Source organism: Muscardinus avellanarius (assembly GCF_963383645.1).
Source record: "Muscardinus avellanarius genome assembly, chromosome: 8".
NCBI lineage: Eukaryota > Metazoa > Chordata > Mammalia > Rodentia > Gliridae > Muscardinus > Muscardinus avellanarius.
In genome coordinates, this window is record NC_137794.1 from 54,356,761 (window position 1) to 54,374,211 (window position 17,451).

The window sequence follows — 17,451 nt, forward strand, 5'->3', positions numbered from 1 at the left end:
TGAACCTGAGATCCTTCTGTCTCAGCCTCAGTACTGGGATTACAGGCATGCACCCAGCCAGATATTACAATTATAGATATATTGATACAGATATATTGATACACCCCTTTTCATAAGATAGAGCTTAATTCACAATTTCCCTCATCTCTCTCGAGGTTGGGCTATGCTTAAGACTCACTTTCTAGGAATAGAGTAGAGAAAGGGGTAATAATAATTTCATAGTGGAGAAATCTGGCTTAAGTGTGGCTGGCAAGGCCACATTCTTTGGTGAGTTTGGAGTGAATGGTCATGAATAGCCATTTCTATTGTTTATATTGTTAGTTTATAATATATGAAATAATATAGACACCATAGAACTTAGGCATCTTGGACCATGCTACTCCCTACCTGCCCCCCAACACAGATCAATATTTCTATCTTTCTAAAGTGAGCATAGTAACTCATTATACCCAATGGATATAATGCTGTTCTAATGAGGCAAAGAGTTACAAATACACAAGAACAATGGGCACTCACACACCGGTCCCCTTGCCCTTTCTAATAATATCAATATCAAAGATGGCCTGCTTGGCCTTGAAAATTCTGCTAAATTCTTGATTTTAAGGTATTTTTCATATTGTTGATTTCCCTCTCAGTCACCTTCCTTTGTACTTGTGGCAGGCGTTTCCGGAAATTTCCACTCAACAGGATGTAGAGAAAAGGGTTAACGCTGCTGCTGGCATAGCTGAGACAGATGGAGAGGTAATAGCCCACATAGAAGGCCAGCGTGGGCTGCGCCATCTGCACGCTCACCAGCTGTAGCACGTGGTAGGGGGCTGCGCTTAGGATGAAGACTGCCACGAGGACTAGCACCATCTTTGTCAGCTTCATCACCCTCTGCTTCGGAACGCTGGGATTGTAACTGGAAAGGAGACATTTGGATAGAACATCAACAGCCATAGAGACTGGGGGCAACGACTTCCTTGAACCTTTCGGATGGTTCATTGTGGCATTGTGGTAAAATATTCCTAGCATCCTGAAAAGATTCTTTTTCATTCCTGCTAGAAACTTCTCAAAGTTTCCATAACTAGATCACTTAGAGAAACAAAATCAATAGCGTCGAATTATAACTCAGTGTTTAAAATACATGCATGTGAGTCTGTGGTAACAGAACTATTTGCTGGAATAAAATGAAGGAAGGAGAGACAACTATTTGCAAATATACTGACACTCTTCTTTGTAGGAGAGAGGGATAAATACCCATCTTCTCCCCACTGCCTGCAGGTTAGGCTATGCCTAGGGACTCACTTCCCACGAATAGAGTAATAGAGTGGAGAAAAGCATAAATAATAACTTCACAGTGAAGAACCATGGCAAACTATCTTAACCAAGCGGTGTGTGTGAGTGTGTGTGTGTGTGTGTGTGTGTGTGTGTGTGTGTGTGTATACTGGGGATTGGACCCAGGGATGTTCTTCCTCTGAGTTATACCCCCAGCCCTATTTTATTTTACTTTTTAATTTAAAACAGGGTTTTGCTAAGTTGTCAACAGCCTCACTAAACTGCTGAGACTGTCTTCAAACCTGTGATTTTCCTTTCTCAGCTTCCCAAGTATGGGGATTACAGGTGTGTATCACAACATCCAGTTTAACCAAGTGATTATGGCTAATGTCATGTAGCTATTCTAGTCTCTCTGATATATTATGATGAGAAGAGCTTATTTTCTCCCCAAAGCACATAATTATAGTCTTATCAGGATAACAGTGTGAGAAAAAACTTAAAATGAGGAACAATCTATATATAGGATACCTAGCCAATACTTCTAAGTGACACATTTAGAAGCCATCTTTCTATAATCATGGCTGTTTTCCTTTCTCTTTCTACATAGACCACCTTTAAGTAATATAAGACTTTGATGAATTTTAAAAAGATAAGTAAAATAAAATGCTGTAAGCCAATAAGATTCCTTTGGATTTGTCACATATTTTAATTACTTGCTTACATATATCATTGTTTACATATATACTTTAAAAATTTCTCAAAAACGAATTTTAATATTTTTAACCCGACCCGCTATATAATCACTGGGTTATTTGAACAACTTAGTATGCACAATTTTAGGTTAGCTATAATTTAAATTTATTCATGCATTTCCAGAGACAAGAATCTTCAAAAGTCTTTCACAAAGCCAAGTGTGGTGGCACATGCTTGTAATCCCAGCATTTGGGAGGCTGAGACAAGAGTATTGCGGTTAGTGGACAGCCTCAGCTACTTAGTGATGCCCTTTGCAACTCCGTGAGACCCGGTTTCAAAATAAAGAATAAAAAATAGGGCAGGGGGTGTAGCTCGGAGGTCGAATGCCCTTGGGTTCCATCCCCAGACACACACACACACACACACACACACACACACACACACACACAAGTCTTCCACAAGTTTATTGTCATTAGATAAGTCTCTCACCTGGGCGTGGTGGTGCACATTTGTAATCCCAGTAATTTGGAAGGCTGAGACAGGAGGATCACACTTCTCGGGCAGCCTCAGCTAATTAGTGAGGCCCTCTGTAACGTAGTGAGACCCTGTTTCAAAATAAAGAATAAAAAATAGGGCTTTGGTGTAGCTTGGAGGTGGAATGCCCCTGAGTTTCATTCCCACTACTGTAAAAAATTTTAAAAAACCGACAAGTCTTTGGTTTAATTTATTCCTAATTGATCTGCTAATGTTAATGAGAACTTTCTCCTCTAATTCAAATATTAATGGAATCCTTCTCTAACTAAAAAATTAAAACAAAAATGAAAAGCTTGCAAATACGTCTCAGATATTTATAAAGATATACAACTTTGCAAATTTTATAATTAAAGTAGTTAAATAAGATTGTTGGTGACAAATATAAAATTATTCTTTCCTGTTCTTTTTTTTTTTTTGGTACTGGGGATTGGACCCAGAGGTATTCGACCTCTGAGATATATCCCCAGTTTTCTGTTTTGAAACAGAATCTTCTAGGATGCTGAGGGTCTTACTAAGTTGTTGCAGCTGGTCTTGAACTGCAGTCCTCCTGTCTCAGACTCTTCAGACTGGAATTACAGGCATGTCATGCCTGGTTTACAATCTTGAGTTCTGATTATATTTTTATAAAACCATTACATTGACGATTTCAGCATTTATCACAGAGAGTTTCTCAAATAGCTGCTTTAGGTATGTCTTGTTTTCAGAACATGCCTTTTTACACATTTATTAATACCCTAATGTCTGAGTGTGGTAAGTTTTAAGTAATTGTTGCCTAAGTTCCTGTCAAAGATATTTTATGACACCTGAATTGCTCTTTTAACAAATAAAGCAAAAGAAGGCAAACACTTACCATCTGGCATCCTTATTCTGTTGATACATATCCCAAGTATAGCATAAAATTAAAACATAGCACAGCAAAATCAAGGGTAAAGGAAAAAAGAAAGTTGTTATTGTCAAGTAGAGTGTGTACCTGTAAAATAAGAGAGAGAGAGAGAGAGAGAGAGAGAGAGAGAGAGAGAGAGAGAGAGAGAGAGAAAGTTAGTTATCATCACTGTAATAGGTATTGGCTTTTAGATTTTTACCAGGTATGCTTCCCTGATTTTTCAGGGTACAGAACAAAAAAGTTCTTGGGGAAAAGCTAAGAGCCTTCTTATAGAGAAGTCCTTCTTATAAAGAAGTCCTGCTATTTATCATTCACTGACAAGATTCTTGTATCCTCTCTAGCCAAGCCCAGTTGTATCAAGTGCAGAACAAAGGATACTTATTATCATTGATGTTTAATTATAAGAGGTAACAACAGGTAGTATTTATTATGTAGTAAGTCTTGGTCTAAGTGCTGTGCATATTTTATTTTATTTTTTAAATTTTATTTTTTGGTGGTACTGGGAGTGGAACCCAGAGGCTTTCTATTTCCAAGCTATACTCCCAGACCTATTTTATATTTTATTTGGAAACAGGGTCTCACTAAGTTTCTGGGAGCCTCACTAAGTAGCTGAGGCTGGCTTTGAAGGTGTGTGATCCTCCTGTCCCAGCCTCCCAAGCACTGGAATTACAAGCATGCACCTCCATGCCTGGCCTTTTAAAAATTTTTATTGGTGCATTGTAGTCATACATCTTAATGGGATACAAGATGGTGGAGACATACATGCACACACCACCCAATTAGCCCTTACCCAATTCCCGCCCCATTCCTTCCCCCTTCCTCCTTCCCGTGCTTGGCTCAGTGATTGACTTTGATGTTTGTTTAAGTACATCATGTGCTTTAGAGAGTTTCCCTCTTCCCCCTCACATCCCCTCAGTTAGGTTGCCTTATTTGTTCATCTATAGAATCTCCTTAACCACTGATTCTGTGCAACACCCTGAGTCCAATGTCCTTAGTATCCTTATGTCACAGAAGAAAAAATGGAGACACAGAGGAGAAAAATGCTTGCTTGACATTATCCAGTCCTTAAGGGACAGAGGTGGCATTTAAACCTAGGAAATCAGCTGGACTCCAGAGCTTTTGCTCATGACCAAGGCTCCAGATGGCCACTCAATGGGCATGGGGTGGTGTTGTAAAATCAGCCCATCTCTTCTTGGTGCTCCTCCAGAGAGATTTCCCAAGTGTACCAACTCCATTACTGCACCAATACCAGGTGATGTCATTTCTGGCAGAACCCTGGCCTCACTGAAGAGAGGCAGGTCCATATTGGCTAGGTAGAGCAGTGAGAGGACCCAGGATCAGAGGGTCTCTGAATGCAGTACAGTAATCTTACTCTCAGATCATGGTAAGGACTCCATTGAAGAGGAATGGCAGAGGCTGCATCCCCTGGACATCCTTTGTGAAAACAAGCCAAAGCAGCTGTTGATGCTAACAGCTAATTGTTGTTTATCTGTTTCTTTGACACAGGTCAAAGTCAAGGGGGGCCCACCTGAGGCTCACTGTATAAATATGCTTTCCATATAGGTAGGTTGAAGGCTGTGTAAATTTACCAGCCCTAGTGATTAAGCATCACTCCACCTCTCAGTTGGCTATTGTTCTTTGTTTAAGTATAGTCAATGATTCTGGGAGAAATAGCAAAATAAAAAAAAAAATCCTTCCCAAACAGTTCAAATAATGCTATGTATATATGTTAAATTATTAACACCAATCTCAATAACATGTACAGGGAGGGGGAGGTAGTGTGGTGAAATCCAGAGGGAAACGCAGCAACTACCATGGGCATGTGTGTTTCCATTACTCTGAATCCCATCCTATTACAATCACAACGCACCAACAAAAGCAAATGTTGTGTTGTTGTGGACTGAATGCTTATCTTCCCCCTCCCCACATCTGTATGTTGAAATCCTAACGCTGGTGTGATAGAAGGGGGCATTAGAAGGTGAGGTATTTGGGAGAACTGAATGGATCTAGTGCCCTTGTGAGGGCAGACCCCTGAGCTTGCTTCCTGTCTCTTTTTCTCCTTTTCCAAGGAGAGGTTGACAGTTTGTAGCCTAGAAGAGAACCCTAACCACAAATGACCATGCTGGCCTTGATCTTGGACTTCCAGCTTCCAGAACAGTGAGAGATAGAGTTCTTTGGTTTACAAACTACCCAGTCCATGGTACTTTACTATAGAGGCCCAAACTAAGGCATTCTTAAATGGACATATGGAGCTTTTTTTTTTTTTTTTTTTTTTTTTTGTACTGGGGTTCTGGGAAACCTTTCTACCTCTGGGCTACACTCTCAGACCTATTTTTTATATTTTTATTTGGAAACAGGGTCTCTTAACCCAGAGAAGCTGGCTTCGAACCTGAGCAATTCTCCTGTCTCTGCCTCCCAAGTGTGGGGATTACAAGTGTGCACCACCATGCCTGGCTCTGGAGCTTTTTTTGAATGGGGTTTTGTGACTTCTCTTTCCATCTCTCTTAGGCTGTGTCTGCATGATGCAGAAGTGACTCATCTACCTGACAAGTGATGGGGTAGGAAAAGGAATCTTCCAGACTGACTTGACTTCATGCAAATGAAAAGCACCTACTTAGTATATATGTGTATATGTATAGTATATATGTATATAAAAATTTAAGTCATAGATCCAATATTTGGTTCAAAATTTCAAGCAGGAAATGTTTGACTTTCCTTTTTTCATTTCAAATTAAAATGTAAGAAATGGCTGTGTTCATTTTTGTATTAGTTTCCTAGGCACTCCATAACCCAGTTTCACCAACCAGATAGTTTAAAACAATGGACATTTATCCTTTCACTGTTTTACAAGCTAGATGTCTGGAATAAAATTGTTGGTAGGATTGGTTCCTTTTGGAGGAGATGAAGGAGAATCTACTCCATGAATCTTTCCTAGTTTCTAGGGGTCCCCATCAATCCCTGGCTCACAAACACATCAGGGCAGCATCTGCCTCTGTCTTTGCACATGCATTCTTCTTTCTGTGCATCTCTCTCTTCACATCTTCCTCTCCTCATCTGGAAACTAACCCTTGGATTTAGGTCCCAACCTAATACATTAGGCTTCAAACTAATTTGATTGTATCTGCAAAGATTCTATTTCAAAATAAGGGCACATTCACTGGTACTATGGGTTATAACTTGAAAATATATTTTTTGGGATCACAGTTTAAGCAAACTACATTTGCACACTGTTAAGGTTTACATCTGGGTAACTGTCAGACTTTTTGAGATTTCCCCCCTCCCTGGATTACCGTTTTCCCACCACATTTGGCTCCCGTGGATGTTTAAATCCATATTTAAGTATATTTGTGCTTGCCGAGGTTGCCTGATTAAATTAAAAATCTTTTTCTGAAGGGTACCCTCTTCTTCACATCAAACCATCAGTCGGGTTGCGTAAAAAAGAAAACTAAGCAGGAAGATGGGTAGAAGAGGGTCCCCGAGGACACTCCTTGAGGCTGCTCATGTGTTGACAAGAAGGATGAAGTACTTCACAACTTAATTCAACTCTACCTGCCTTACGTTTTAACAACTTACCAGAGTACGTCGTCAGGGGATGTTAAATCAAAAGCACAACTCTCGATGCCGTCTTTAAATTTGATGACCTTCGAGTAGACCCAGACAGGCAATGCCAGAATAAAGGAAGCTGCCCAGAGTCCCAGATTGATGCGGATGGCCTTGCACCTCGTTCTCCAACTCGTCAGTCGAAATGGTTGGACGAGGGCCAAGTACCTGCAAAGTCAGTTAAGAAGGGTTTGGGAACAATCAATAAAAGCACTGAGCTCCAAGGATGAAAGGTTCATGACAAGAGTAAATTATTAGTATTATTATCCTCCCTGAAGCACACCTCTATCATGGCAAAAGAAAGTTATATTTTTTAAGAGCTTGCTGATACCTGTAGAGAAAACAACTCTCGACCCTGAAAGTCTGAATAAACCACTCACTGAAATAGCTGTCGCTTCCACAGACACCCTGATAATGGTAAAATTCCTCAGTGCAAACTTTTTACTTTACAAAGGTGCTTCTTTTGCAAAGGTGGCTCTGGAAAACTTTGTTTCTGAACAAGGGAGGAACTGGTTCTCTTCCCAGTAGGATTTACTGACGTAGAGGCAGGACAGAGGGAGGTGTGGGAGCTGCGGGGAGAATCCCCCAGCAGAAAGAGGTTCAGGCACACTGACAGACATTTTGCTTAGATGGATTTGTGGTAGGGTCTCCAGGCTTTTGGAGATTTGGTTCATAGAAATCATAGTGAGGATGAATAAATGTGACGAGCATAGACAATATAAATTCCCCAAGGAATTAAGCTAGAGGCCAGAGGGAGGAAATGGGCTAGTTTCCCAAGGAAGGATTTTCTTTTTCTTTCTTCCATTTTAAGTCCAGAAGAAAAGGAAGATCACTAATCAAACTTGAAATCCTGACATATCAAATATATTTGACCCTCCAGCAAATTCAATAAAAAATTTCAGAGCTAACAGTAAGCTAAAAGATGAAAAAGAGAGCTGTCATTTCAGAAAGATGGCTGCTTGAAAAAGCAGTTTTGCCGAGGGTGGTGGCAGAAGGCATTATTAGTAGAAACTAAACAAACAGAAAATATGGTTTTGTCGACTATCATTTTTCCAAGTTTTTGAATATTTATTTAACGAAGACTCAAAAAATAAGAATCCTCCGTCTTCTTGCTCTTTGAATTTTGTACAAGAGGCAGAAAGTTTTGTACTCAGTTAAGAAACCCCTTGGCATGTGGGGGGACAGGGGTCAGGTCCCCTCCCTCTGCACACTGCATGGTACTTTCCCTGTGGCTCAGGACAGAAGATTCTCCTCCTCCTCCTTGCTTGGAGGTGGATGAAGTGCTTGCCGTGCAGCCCGGTCATCATTCTGACTGGACTTAAAGAATGATGGAGTCATGGTATCAATGACTTAGCAATTAATGAATGGGGAATAGTATTCCTCCTCAACTGAAAACCCTTACATGGCTTTCTTGCCTTTGAGATAAAATTCCTTACCATGACCCATCAGGTCTTTCTCTACCTGGCTCTGCCTGTCACCTGGGCTGCAGCTTGGGGCAGATTTTTCTCTAGACTTCTGTGTTAGTCAGCTTTCCATCACTATGACACACATCTAAGGTAATCAACATGTAAAGACAAAAGGTTTATTTTGGCTCATGGTTTCAGAGCATCTGGCCTATAAGCCATCAAATCTACTGTTCTTGAGCTTGTGGTGAGGTGGTGCATCATGGTGGAGACCTCACAGCAGATCACAATTGCTCACCTCATAGTCTGGAGGTAAAAGAGAGAAATGGAAAGAACCAGAATCCCACAACCTTCTGTAAAGGCACAGGCTCATTAGCTTAGGCTCTCCCACTGGGCCTGACTTTTAAAGGTTCTACCACCTCCCAATAGCACCACACTGGACACCTGTAGAAAATTGTTCTAAGTCTAAAAAATATTGGCTTAAGGATTTATAGCGTTTTTCCTTGCTTTGGCAGAAGATTGCCTCTCTTGAAGGAACTGAAGATAATGACCTCAATGTTTCTTCCCTATCTAGGCTATTTCCTCCTGTTTTACTACACCTTTTGCTTGCTTTGTTTATAGGTAGAAGACCACCTCCAGGAGGTTGCTGGAGACAGCAACTTCTGCTGCTCTTGAAAAAAAAAAAAAAAACTGCCCAATAACAACTTACCTTCTAAAGCATTCCTGACCTAATACTCTACTCCTTAGCCAGAGACAATGAATGATTTTATTACTCAGGCTTAATGTTGTAAACCTGTAATAAAAGGGAGCTGAGCTTTGTTTGAGGAGTTCAGTTATCTTGCTTTCTCACCTCTTCGAGACCAGAAATAGCCTCAAGTGCCCTCATCATCTTGTGCTCTGCTGGTACAGAGCCTGACAAGGACCAAGTCTTTAACACAAGGGCCTTTGAGGGATGGGGGCATTCCAGATCCAAACTAGAGCAATTTCATTCAAGTTCTTCCCAATTTTGGGATCAGGTAGCACCCACTGTTCTACCTGCCCAACAAGATCTCACTTCTTCCTGCTCTTCCTTCCAGTTCCTATTTAACCATCTTTCTCTCAAAAAAAGTATTTTTTGACCTCCTACTCTATATAAGGTCCATGAAGTTCACAGGAGGCTGTATTGCTGTGTGGAAGTAACTATTCTCCCACGCATCTACACTGGGGAATGGTAGCCCGCCGAGGGCGGAAGCCTTGGCTGTTAGTTGAAGGCCCCAGTATATCCTACATCTGGAAGGCTCTAGCATGTGGCCATGCTCAAAACATTTTGCTAGGTAAGTAAATGAATAAATAGGGAATTCTGGCACCTATTTGTCATCTTTTGATATTCTAAAAAATTATTCACAGAAGTAGCCACTAAGGAAAGTCTAGTAGCTTGTATCCAAAGGCAAATGTTTTGAATACTTGCAATATTTATAATTTTTTGTATTGCTATAGAGGAAGGAACCCACCATTAAATGGTCTAATAGTCTACACACTTTTAGTTATTACTCATCAGAAAAAGCGACATGAAAGTTATTGGAAATACTTGCAAGGTATGATCCATTGAACTGGCAATTAACATGACAAATACATACACCACAAGCATTCTTGATGGCACTGACATTTGGTTATGGCCTTTCAAAGAAAACTCCATTTTTCTTTGATAAACTTTTAGATTTGATTGAATTTCTTATAAATTTAAGAGAGTTAGAATTATAAGAAATGTCAGGGAGCATTTGTGTCTTGCCACCTGAGCCTCGGGAGTGAGAGCCAGGAAAAGAAAACGGCCTGAATGTCTTATCTACAAAGTAAAAATTTAGCATGCAACAATCCTTGTCAATCCAGATTAAAACAAAGCAAAAGAAAATGTTATTCAGATGGTTCAGACACACACACACACACACACACACACACACACACACACAAACACACTCACACTTGTCAACATTAGAAACTAATACTCAGTTGGTTTGTTCCAAGGCAGAAAATGACCATTCATTTTATTTGCAGTAAAAAATTTAAAAAAAATTTTAAATTTAAAATTAAAATTTTAAAAAAAATTTAAAAACATTTTAAATTTTCAAATTTTAATAAAAATTTGAAAAAGCCAATATTTTCCTATCTCCAAGGTACAGGATGTGAAGAGGCTTTTATTATCCCCAAGAATGAGATTTGTATTGTAAGGCCTGTACTTCAGGTTGTGTTTCTCCAGTGGGACTGGGCTATGCAAGGCCTTGTCTCTGATGCTGGGACACTGGTAAGCTATGGGCTTTTTTCAAGACATAGTCAGCACTAACTGGCATTTTCTGAGCTAATCATACCTACCTGGAACATTGGCTTAGAAAGGTGGTATTAATTATAAATTGAGAAGCACACTCTGTATTTTGGGAATTTTTTGCAGGAGACTAGCAGGATATAAAATGCATAAAATGTGGCCCTCATTATTCATTATGTCAGAGTGAATGATTTATATGGACCTTGCCATTTCTTTGTTTAATCCACGTGAAGAACTTTTTATCACTTCTCTAACCCAAAGGACTATTTGGAGGGAAAAAAAAAAAAAGCTCAGGAAGGAGTCATGGATGGACCCAGGGAAATTTAACACACACTTAAACACTAGCATTCATTATTCATCCATCCATTCATTCATGAATATTTTTTGAGCGTATATGTGCCAGGCACTACACAGATATTTGGGATTTATTAGTGGATAGATTCTGCCTTTTAAAAATCTACTACCAGAGGGTTAGAGGAGCTAGACATTAAATAATACACACATAAATAAATACACAGAGTAAATTATGTAAATTCTGTGAGCTACTTGAAGCAAGGGAAGAAGAATAGATCAGAGCAAGGGGGATCAAGTGTGTTGGAGTGAGGTGGGAAGGAAAATGTGGGTAGAAACTTTATGGGGATCATTTTTGGAGACAGCACATCACTGACGTGCATATTGCTGTCTTCATGTTTGCATTTGGGGAGAGCTGCTGAGATGTGGTGTGAGGGTCATACGACCTGGAGGTTGCAGGACAAGCTTAGATTGCAGGACAAGCTTAGGTTGCATGCTTCCTAGGGAAGATAGTAGTGAGGTGGTTACACATTACTGCCATTTCTAAAGTCAGATGGCCTGAGTCTACCACTCCCTGTCTCTGGAAGTACTCACCATCACTATCATCTTAAATGACAGCTTATGAAAACGGCTATGACGCATCCTAGGACATGGGAGAATACATTTTTAATGATATAAATGGTAGCACTTTACATTAACCAGATATAACCAAATATGTTAAAGATGGTCTTCCTGGTGCTGGTAGATTGCTTCATAGCTATATACTAACCTATTATGTACTCCACTGATTCTTTAGAACTGCTAAGAGAGTTCACACACCCCATATATCTTTGGACAGAAAATGAGGAGACATTTCAATTCTTGGTTCTGTCACTCTCTGTGTGGCCCCAGCACTCCACCTAAACTTTCCAGAACTCAACTTATTTACTGTAAACATGACGGAGAAGGTTCACTTGAGTTTCTAATATTTCATGCTTTTGTGATTTTTTTTCTTACAGTGAAGTGCAAATAAAATGAAGGTCAAAAGAGAGATTAGAAAAAGGAAGATTTGAGTGTTTTACATTTTCCACGAAAAAAATAGACCTCTGTGAAAGTTGAAAAAATATTAACTGGCCAGTCCTATAATGAAACAAAGAGGAGCTTTGCAGTTATAAATGAACACTGATGTTTCTTAAATTGGAATGACCTTGAGGCAGAATAGATGCTTCTGAATTGTGTTAAGATCTGTCAAAGTCCCTTCGCTTACCGGTCCACGCTCATTACAGTCATGATGGCACTACAGGCAAACTGGTTGCAGGTATCCAGTGATGTGATGATGGTGCAGAGAGGTCCCCCAAACACCCACTCTCCCCCACGGGCCCACTGGTGAATAAGAAAAGGCATTCCAATGATGTGAACCAAGTCAGCCACTGCCAAGTTGCAAATATAAATGTCAGGGATTGTTTTTTTCCTGGACCTGGAAGAAATAAAGGGAGACTGAGGATTAACATTACAAGACAATATATGCCAACTGTTGTAGAACTTTAATTGCCTACATGAGTTTTAAGAGCTAAAGGAAACTGAGTACAAGCTGGGTGTGGTGGTGCATGCCTGTAATCTCAGTACTTGGGAGGAGTACTGAGACAGGAGGGTCATGGGTTTGAAGTCAGCCTCAGCAACTCGTGAAGCTCTCGTCAACCTAGCAAGATCCTGTTTCCAAATAATAAATAAAAAAGTTGGTCTGGGAGTATAGCTCAAAGGTAGAATGCCTCTGAGTTCAATCCCCAGTGCCCACCCCCCCAGAAACTGAGCACAGAAAGACAAAGAATGCCTAGTCTTCTGCCTAGTCTTTGAACATTTTGAACCGTTTAGCTGATAACTGTGGTGGTTATCAGCACATCTGTAACCCCAGGACTTGGGAGGCTGAGGCAGGAAGATCACAGGTTCACGGCCAGCCTTAGCAATTTAGTGAGACCCTAAGCCACTTAGTGAGACTGTTTAAAAAAAAGTGCTGTGGGTATAATTCAGATGCAGTATGCCCTTGCATTTGATCCCCAGTACCATACGCAAAAAAGCATGCCCACAATTTTTTGTTATTCCTTTCAATGAGGCAGATTTAATTCTTGATGTGATGGTTGAACTTAATAAATTGCTTTTAACAATTAGAATATGGTGCAAGTAACAGCATGTAACATTTGACACAAAGGCATAGTGGGTCTTTCTCTTTGCTTTCATGGGTCACTATCTTTGGTGGGAGGCAGTCACTATCTTTGCTGTGAGAGGAAATGAAGTTCCTGCTAATGACCAACTGGACCAACTTGCCAGGTATGGAAATGAGCTACCTTGGAAGTAGCTCCTTCCATACAAGCCCCAGACAAGCCTTTGCATGACTGTAATCCTGGTGGGAAGCTTGGCTGAGCTTAATGAGAGAACCGGAGCCAGAACCAACTAGGTAAGTTTCTCTTGGATTCCTGACCCTTGGAGACTATTGGAGATGATAAATGTTTATGGTTTCAGGCCACAAGGTTTGGGTGTTGTTTTCTCTGTAGTAACAAATTATACCAACTTTAAGCACACTCAAGCCAAAGGACTAGTTTCTATGGACTTCTAGCACCCCTAAAGAGCTGAGTAGTGAGAATAAATGTTTTCCATTGAGCAGTGCATTTTCTCCACTAGAGCTGAGGCTATTGTTAAACTTCAATCATTACATAATAATATCCCAGCAAAATCTAATCAACAACAAAGACTGTGGATGAAGAACCTAAAATCCAGGCAGGAAAGAAGAATCTGAAATGAGTGAACAGGTATATGGTGCTGAGAGCAATTTGTCTTCTGCTCAGGTGGGGAAGGGAGAAGTGAAGGATACGCTGTCTAGATGGAGCATCCTTAAATTTTGGTGAAAGAGTTTTCTGAGAGCAGAATTTAAAATTTAAAATTCAGCTCTTTAAGGAGCTGGCACATTCAACAATAAATATTATCTCTATCTGAGAGATGCTGCTCATTAATTTAACAAATGTTTCATTGAGCACCAATTACATGCCAAGTATAGCACTGTGCTCTGGGGCTGCAAAGCTAAAGAATCTATGAACTATCATCAAGGAGCTTATAGACTAGACATGTATAAATAAAAGATTACATTGCAATTGAGGAAAAAATAGAGAAAAACACAAAGAAGGGATCTCTGTCCTCTCCCTGTTAGGGCTATCAAGCAGGCTTCTTGGTAAAAAGGTCCTTTTTGAACTGAGGACAAATGATAGAGATGTATCAGGCTGGGAGAGAGGGAAAGATGGAAGAAGTGAGCAAGTGCAATAGGCAACTTGGGGTGAATTGGAAACATCCCCAACGTTCTGACTGTTCACAATCTCTCAGCACTGCTGCCTTCATGAGACTTCCTGAAAATATTTGATGACTTACATTCCCTTTCTTGGAAACTTATTATTTGAGTCATCCATTTTTTTCACTTGATTGTGTGTAATGTCTTGCATTTTTTCATACTATCCTATGTGTTCATATCTTTCCGTCTTCACTAGACTATGAACTTTTTATGCTCAGATTATGCCATAGTATTTCTTGGTATTTCCATAACCCTTAGGACAGTGCTAGGCATGCAGTTAAGAATTCAGTACTACCTATTGAATTGAACTGCTTCTGGCCCTTAAAAATTAGTTTATAATGCTTGATGTCCACAAATGGTTTAACAGGACATACTTAAGGGACGCTTGAGTTATTAAAAGGTGAATCCCAATGTATAAAATACATTTTCAATTTTGAATAGGATAAAAATACCACTGATCCACTACACCTAACCACAGAAAGAGTGACAATAAAACTTTGAAGGAGGACTGACTGCTGAGAAGCCACCTAAGGAAGATGACTAGTCATGGACTTTCTCAGCAACGGTGAAGATTGTCTACATCACCATCCTGGGGGTTGCTCTTGCTCTTACTTGGTCCTGCGAGAATTCATCCACCCACCAACCAAATCCAATAGCAACCTTTCTAATTTTGATGAACATTTTTTTGTTAGGGTGGAGGAAATAACCCAGGATTAGGAGTCATAAGATCTGGATTCAATCACCAAGCATACCATTCACTAGCTGTGGGATGCTGGATGAAGTTATTTACTCTCTTTAATATCTTTCCCCAAATGGGTGTAATAATAGTACTGCTTCTTTGAGGATTAAATGAATTTAAAACCATGCATTTTAGTGTAAAATGCTCCACAAAGGTTTGTTGCAATTATAATGCTGAAAACACCTTTAAATAGAAAAAACATTTAAAAAGGGGCAGATATGATCAGAGACCAGAGCAAAAAAATTTAACACCTTGTATTTATTAAAATCAGTAAAACTTGAACATAAATATAAGCATGATACCAAAGGTGTCAGTTATTGATGGGGCATGTGTACACTAATTCTAAATTCATTTTTTGTCAAATCCATAGAAAACAAATAATCTCTTCTTATTCTCCAGATTAAACCTTTTGCTCTACTTGAGAGAAAGCAGAAAATTACCTGAATTTGAGGTAGTGGTGGGGGCACAGGCAGGAGGTCCTGTTGAGCAGAGACCTCTTGGTTTGGTGTGTATTGGGATGGTCTGTATGGAGGGAAACAACTCACTATGCTCCCTGTATCTTGGAGTGATCAGATAGTCTCTTCTTTACTCAAATGATTGGAAAGTTTTCTCTCACCAGCCCAAATAGATCAGTTTCTTTTTTCTTTTGGTAGTAGAGGTTGAACCCAGGGGCATTCTACTTCCATCTACATCTCCAGCCTTATTTTATTTTATTTTTTTTGTTTTTTGTTTTTTTTTTTTTTTTTTTGGTGGTACTGGGGTTCCTGGAAGCCCTTCTACCTCCGGGCTACACTCCCAGACCTATTTTTACATTTTTATTTGGAAACAGGGTCTCCTAAGCCAGCGCAGGCGGCTGGCTTCGAACCTGCGCGATCCTCCTGTCTCTGCCTCCCAAGCGCGGGGATTACAAGCGTGTGCCACCACGCCCGGCTTATTTTGTTTTTTTGAAACAGGATCTCACTAAGGCAGGACTCAGCAACTGTGATCCTTCTGTCTCAACCTCCCAAGTACTGGGATTACAAGTGTGTACCACCACACCTGGCTTCTTAGAATAATATTTAATTGCCAGGAAATAAAATGATTGCTTTGTAGTTTCAACCCTGTAGGGACCCCATCTCCAGAGATTTTGAGTTAATGGATCTTGGTTGAGACTTCAAATCAAGATTGTTAGATGCTCTCAGGTGATTCTAACATGTAGCTGAGATTGAGAGTCACTGCTTTAAAAATGTAGTGACTTAAAAGTAAACACAGGTCTAGGTTTTACCATTTTCAGACTTACAACTCAGATGTTATGAAATACATGATAGAAATATCTGTAGACTTTTAAAAATTATCTTAAGCAAAGAGTTTCGAAATTTGATTTCATAAGCAAAATCCTACAAAGGAAAGAACTCATTTGGTTTCTTTAGGGTGTTTAGGTGTGTTCCCTAAACTATTAAAAGAAAGAAAAAGATCTTACCTTACAATAGTGAATACAATGAGGATATTGCCAACCAGCCCTGTTAAACAGATAATCCCAATCATGGATGGGAGGATGACTGTATCAACAATACTGTGGTGTTGATAAGCAAACTCTTGATCTGAGGATTTGTTTGAAAGTTCAGTAGAGGTGTTCCAGCAAGATGAGTGAAATGAATTCATTGTTCATGGACTTTTGATGTTAAAAAACTGTGAAGTAAGAGAAAATGATTTTTTAAAATGGGTTCTTCCAATATAAATTTTCTTTATCTAATTCAAAAAGTTTTTTATTGGGGCCTCCTTTCTACCAAGATCTCATACGACATAGGATTCCAGGGTAAGTGTGGTTGACCCCATTCATAGTGATCTCACAGATCACTTCTGATCACACATCAGAAGAGAAAACAAACAGCAAATTAGAGAACAGCATGAGAAACACCGCAACTGTCTTCACATCTTACCACACCTTATTTTAATTCATTTTTGAGCACACTGGTATTCACTCAGCACACAGTGGTGCCGGCTGTTTACAGCTGATGTTTGTTCTTATTGACCTCTGTGCCTATTAGTATTGGCCAGTATTTCAGCAACACTTAAACTGTTAAATATATCTTTGCTGTAGTGCACAGGGTATAACCCAACTCTGATTATTTAGGAATGGAATGGATAAGACATTCTGAGGTGATTATTAGACGCTCTTGAAGGACAGTAAAGAGTCGTCTCAGCAAAGGGTAGTTGCAGGAAGGAAAAACTATTGTGACTAGAAAAAGCACCATGTACAAAGAAGTATACAGGGAGAAAAGTTAATTATTCAATCTGAATGAAAACAAGTGAGCAAATAAAACCAAACTGAACTGGAAAATTACTTGCTCAGCTAACTGTTTCAATAAAAGACATTTAAAACATGCCATCTATATTTGGTTTCTGGTAACCATAACTCAGGTTACTCAGACTAACCTTCCCACTGAAAACAATAAAATATGA

General features: G+C 39.6%; 1 protein-coding gene across 1 annotated transcript; it reads right to left on the bottom strand.

Moving 5' to 3' along the window:
• Positions 1–585: 585 nt before the first annotated feature.
• Positions 586–16,650, bottom strand: MCHR2 (melanin concentrating hormone receptor 2; the record flags this gene model as incomplete). Its single annotated transcript, XM_080700090.1, has 5 exons — positions 586–901; positions 3,335–3,454; positions 6,941–7,135; positions 12,204–12,413; positions 16,469–16,650. 5 exons carry the CDS (start codon positions 16,648–16,650, stop codon positions 586–588), a joined length of 1,023 nt encoding a protein of 340 aa, XP_080556216.1.
• Between the last annotated feature and the right edge of the window lie 801 nt (positions 16,651–17,451).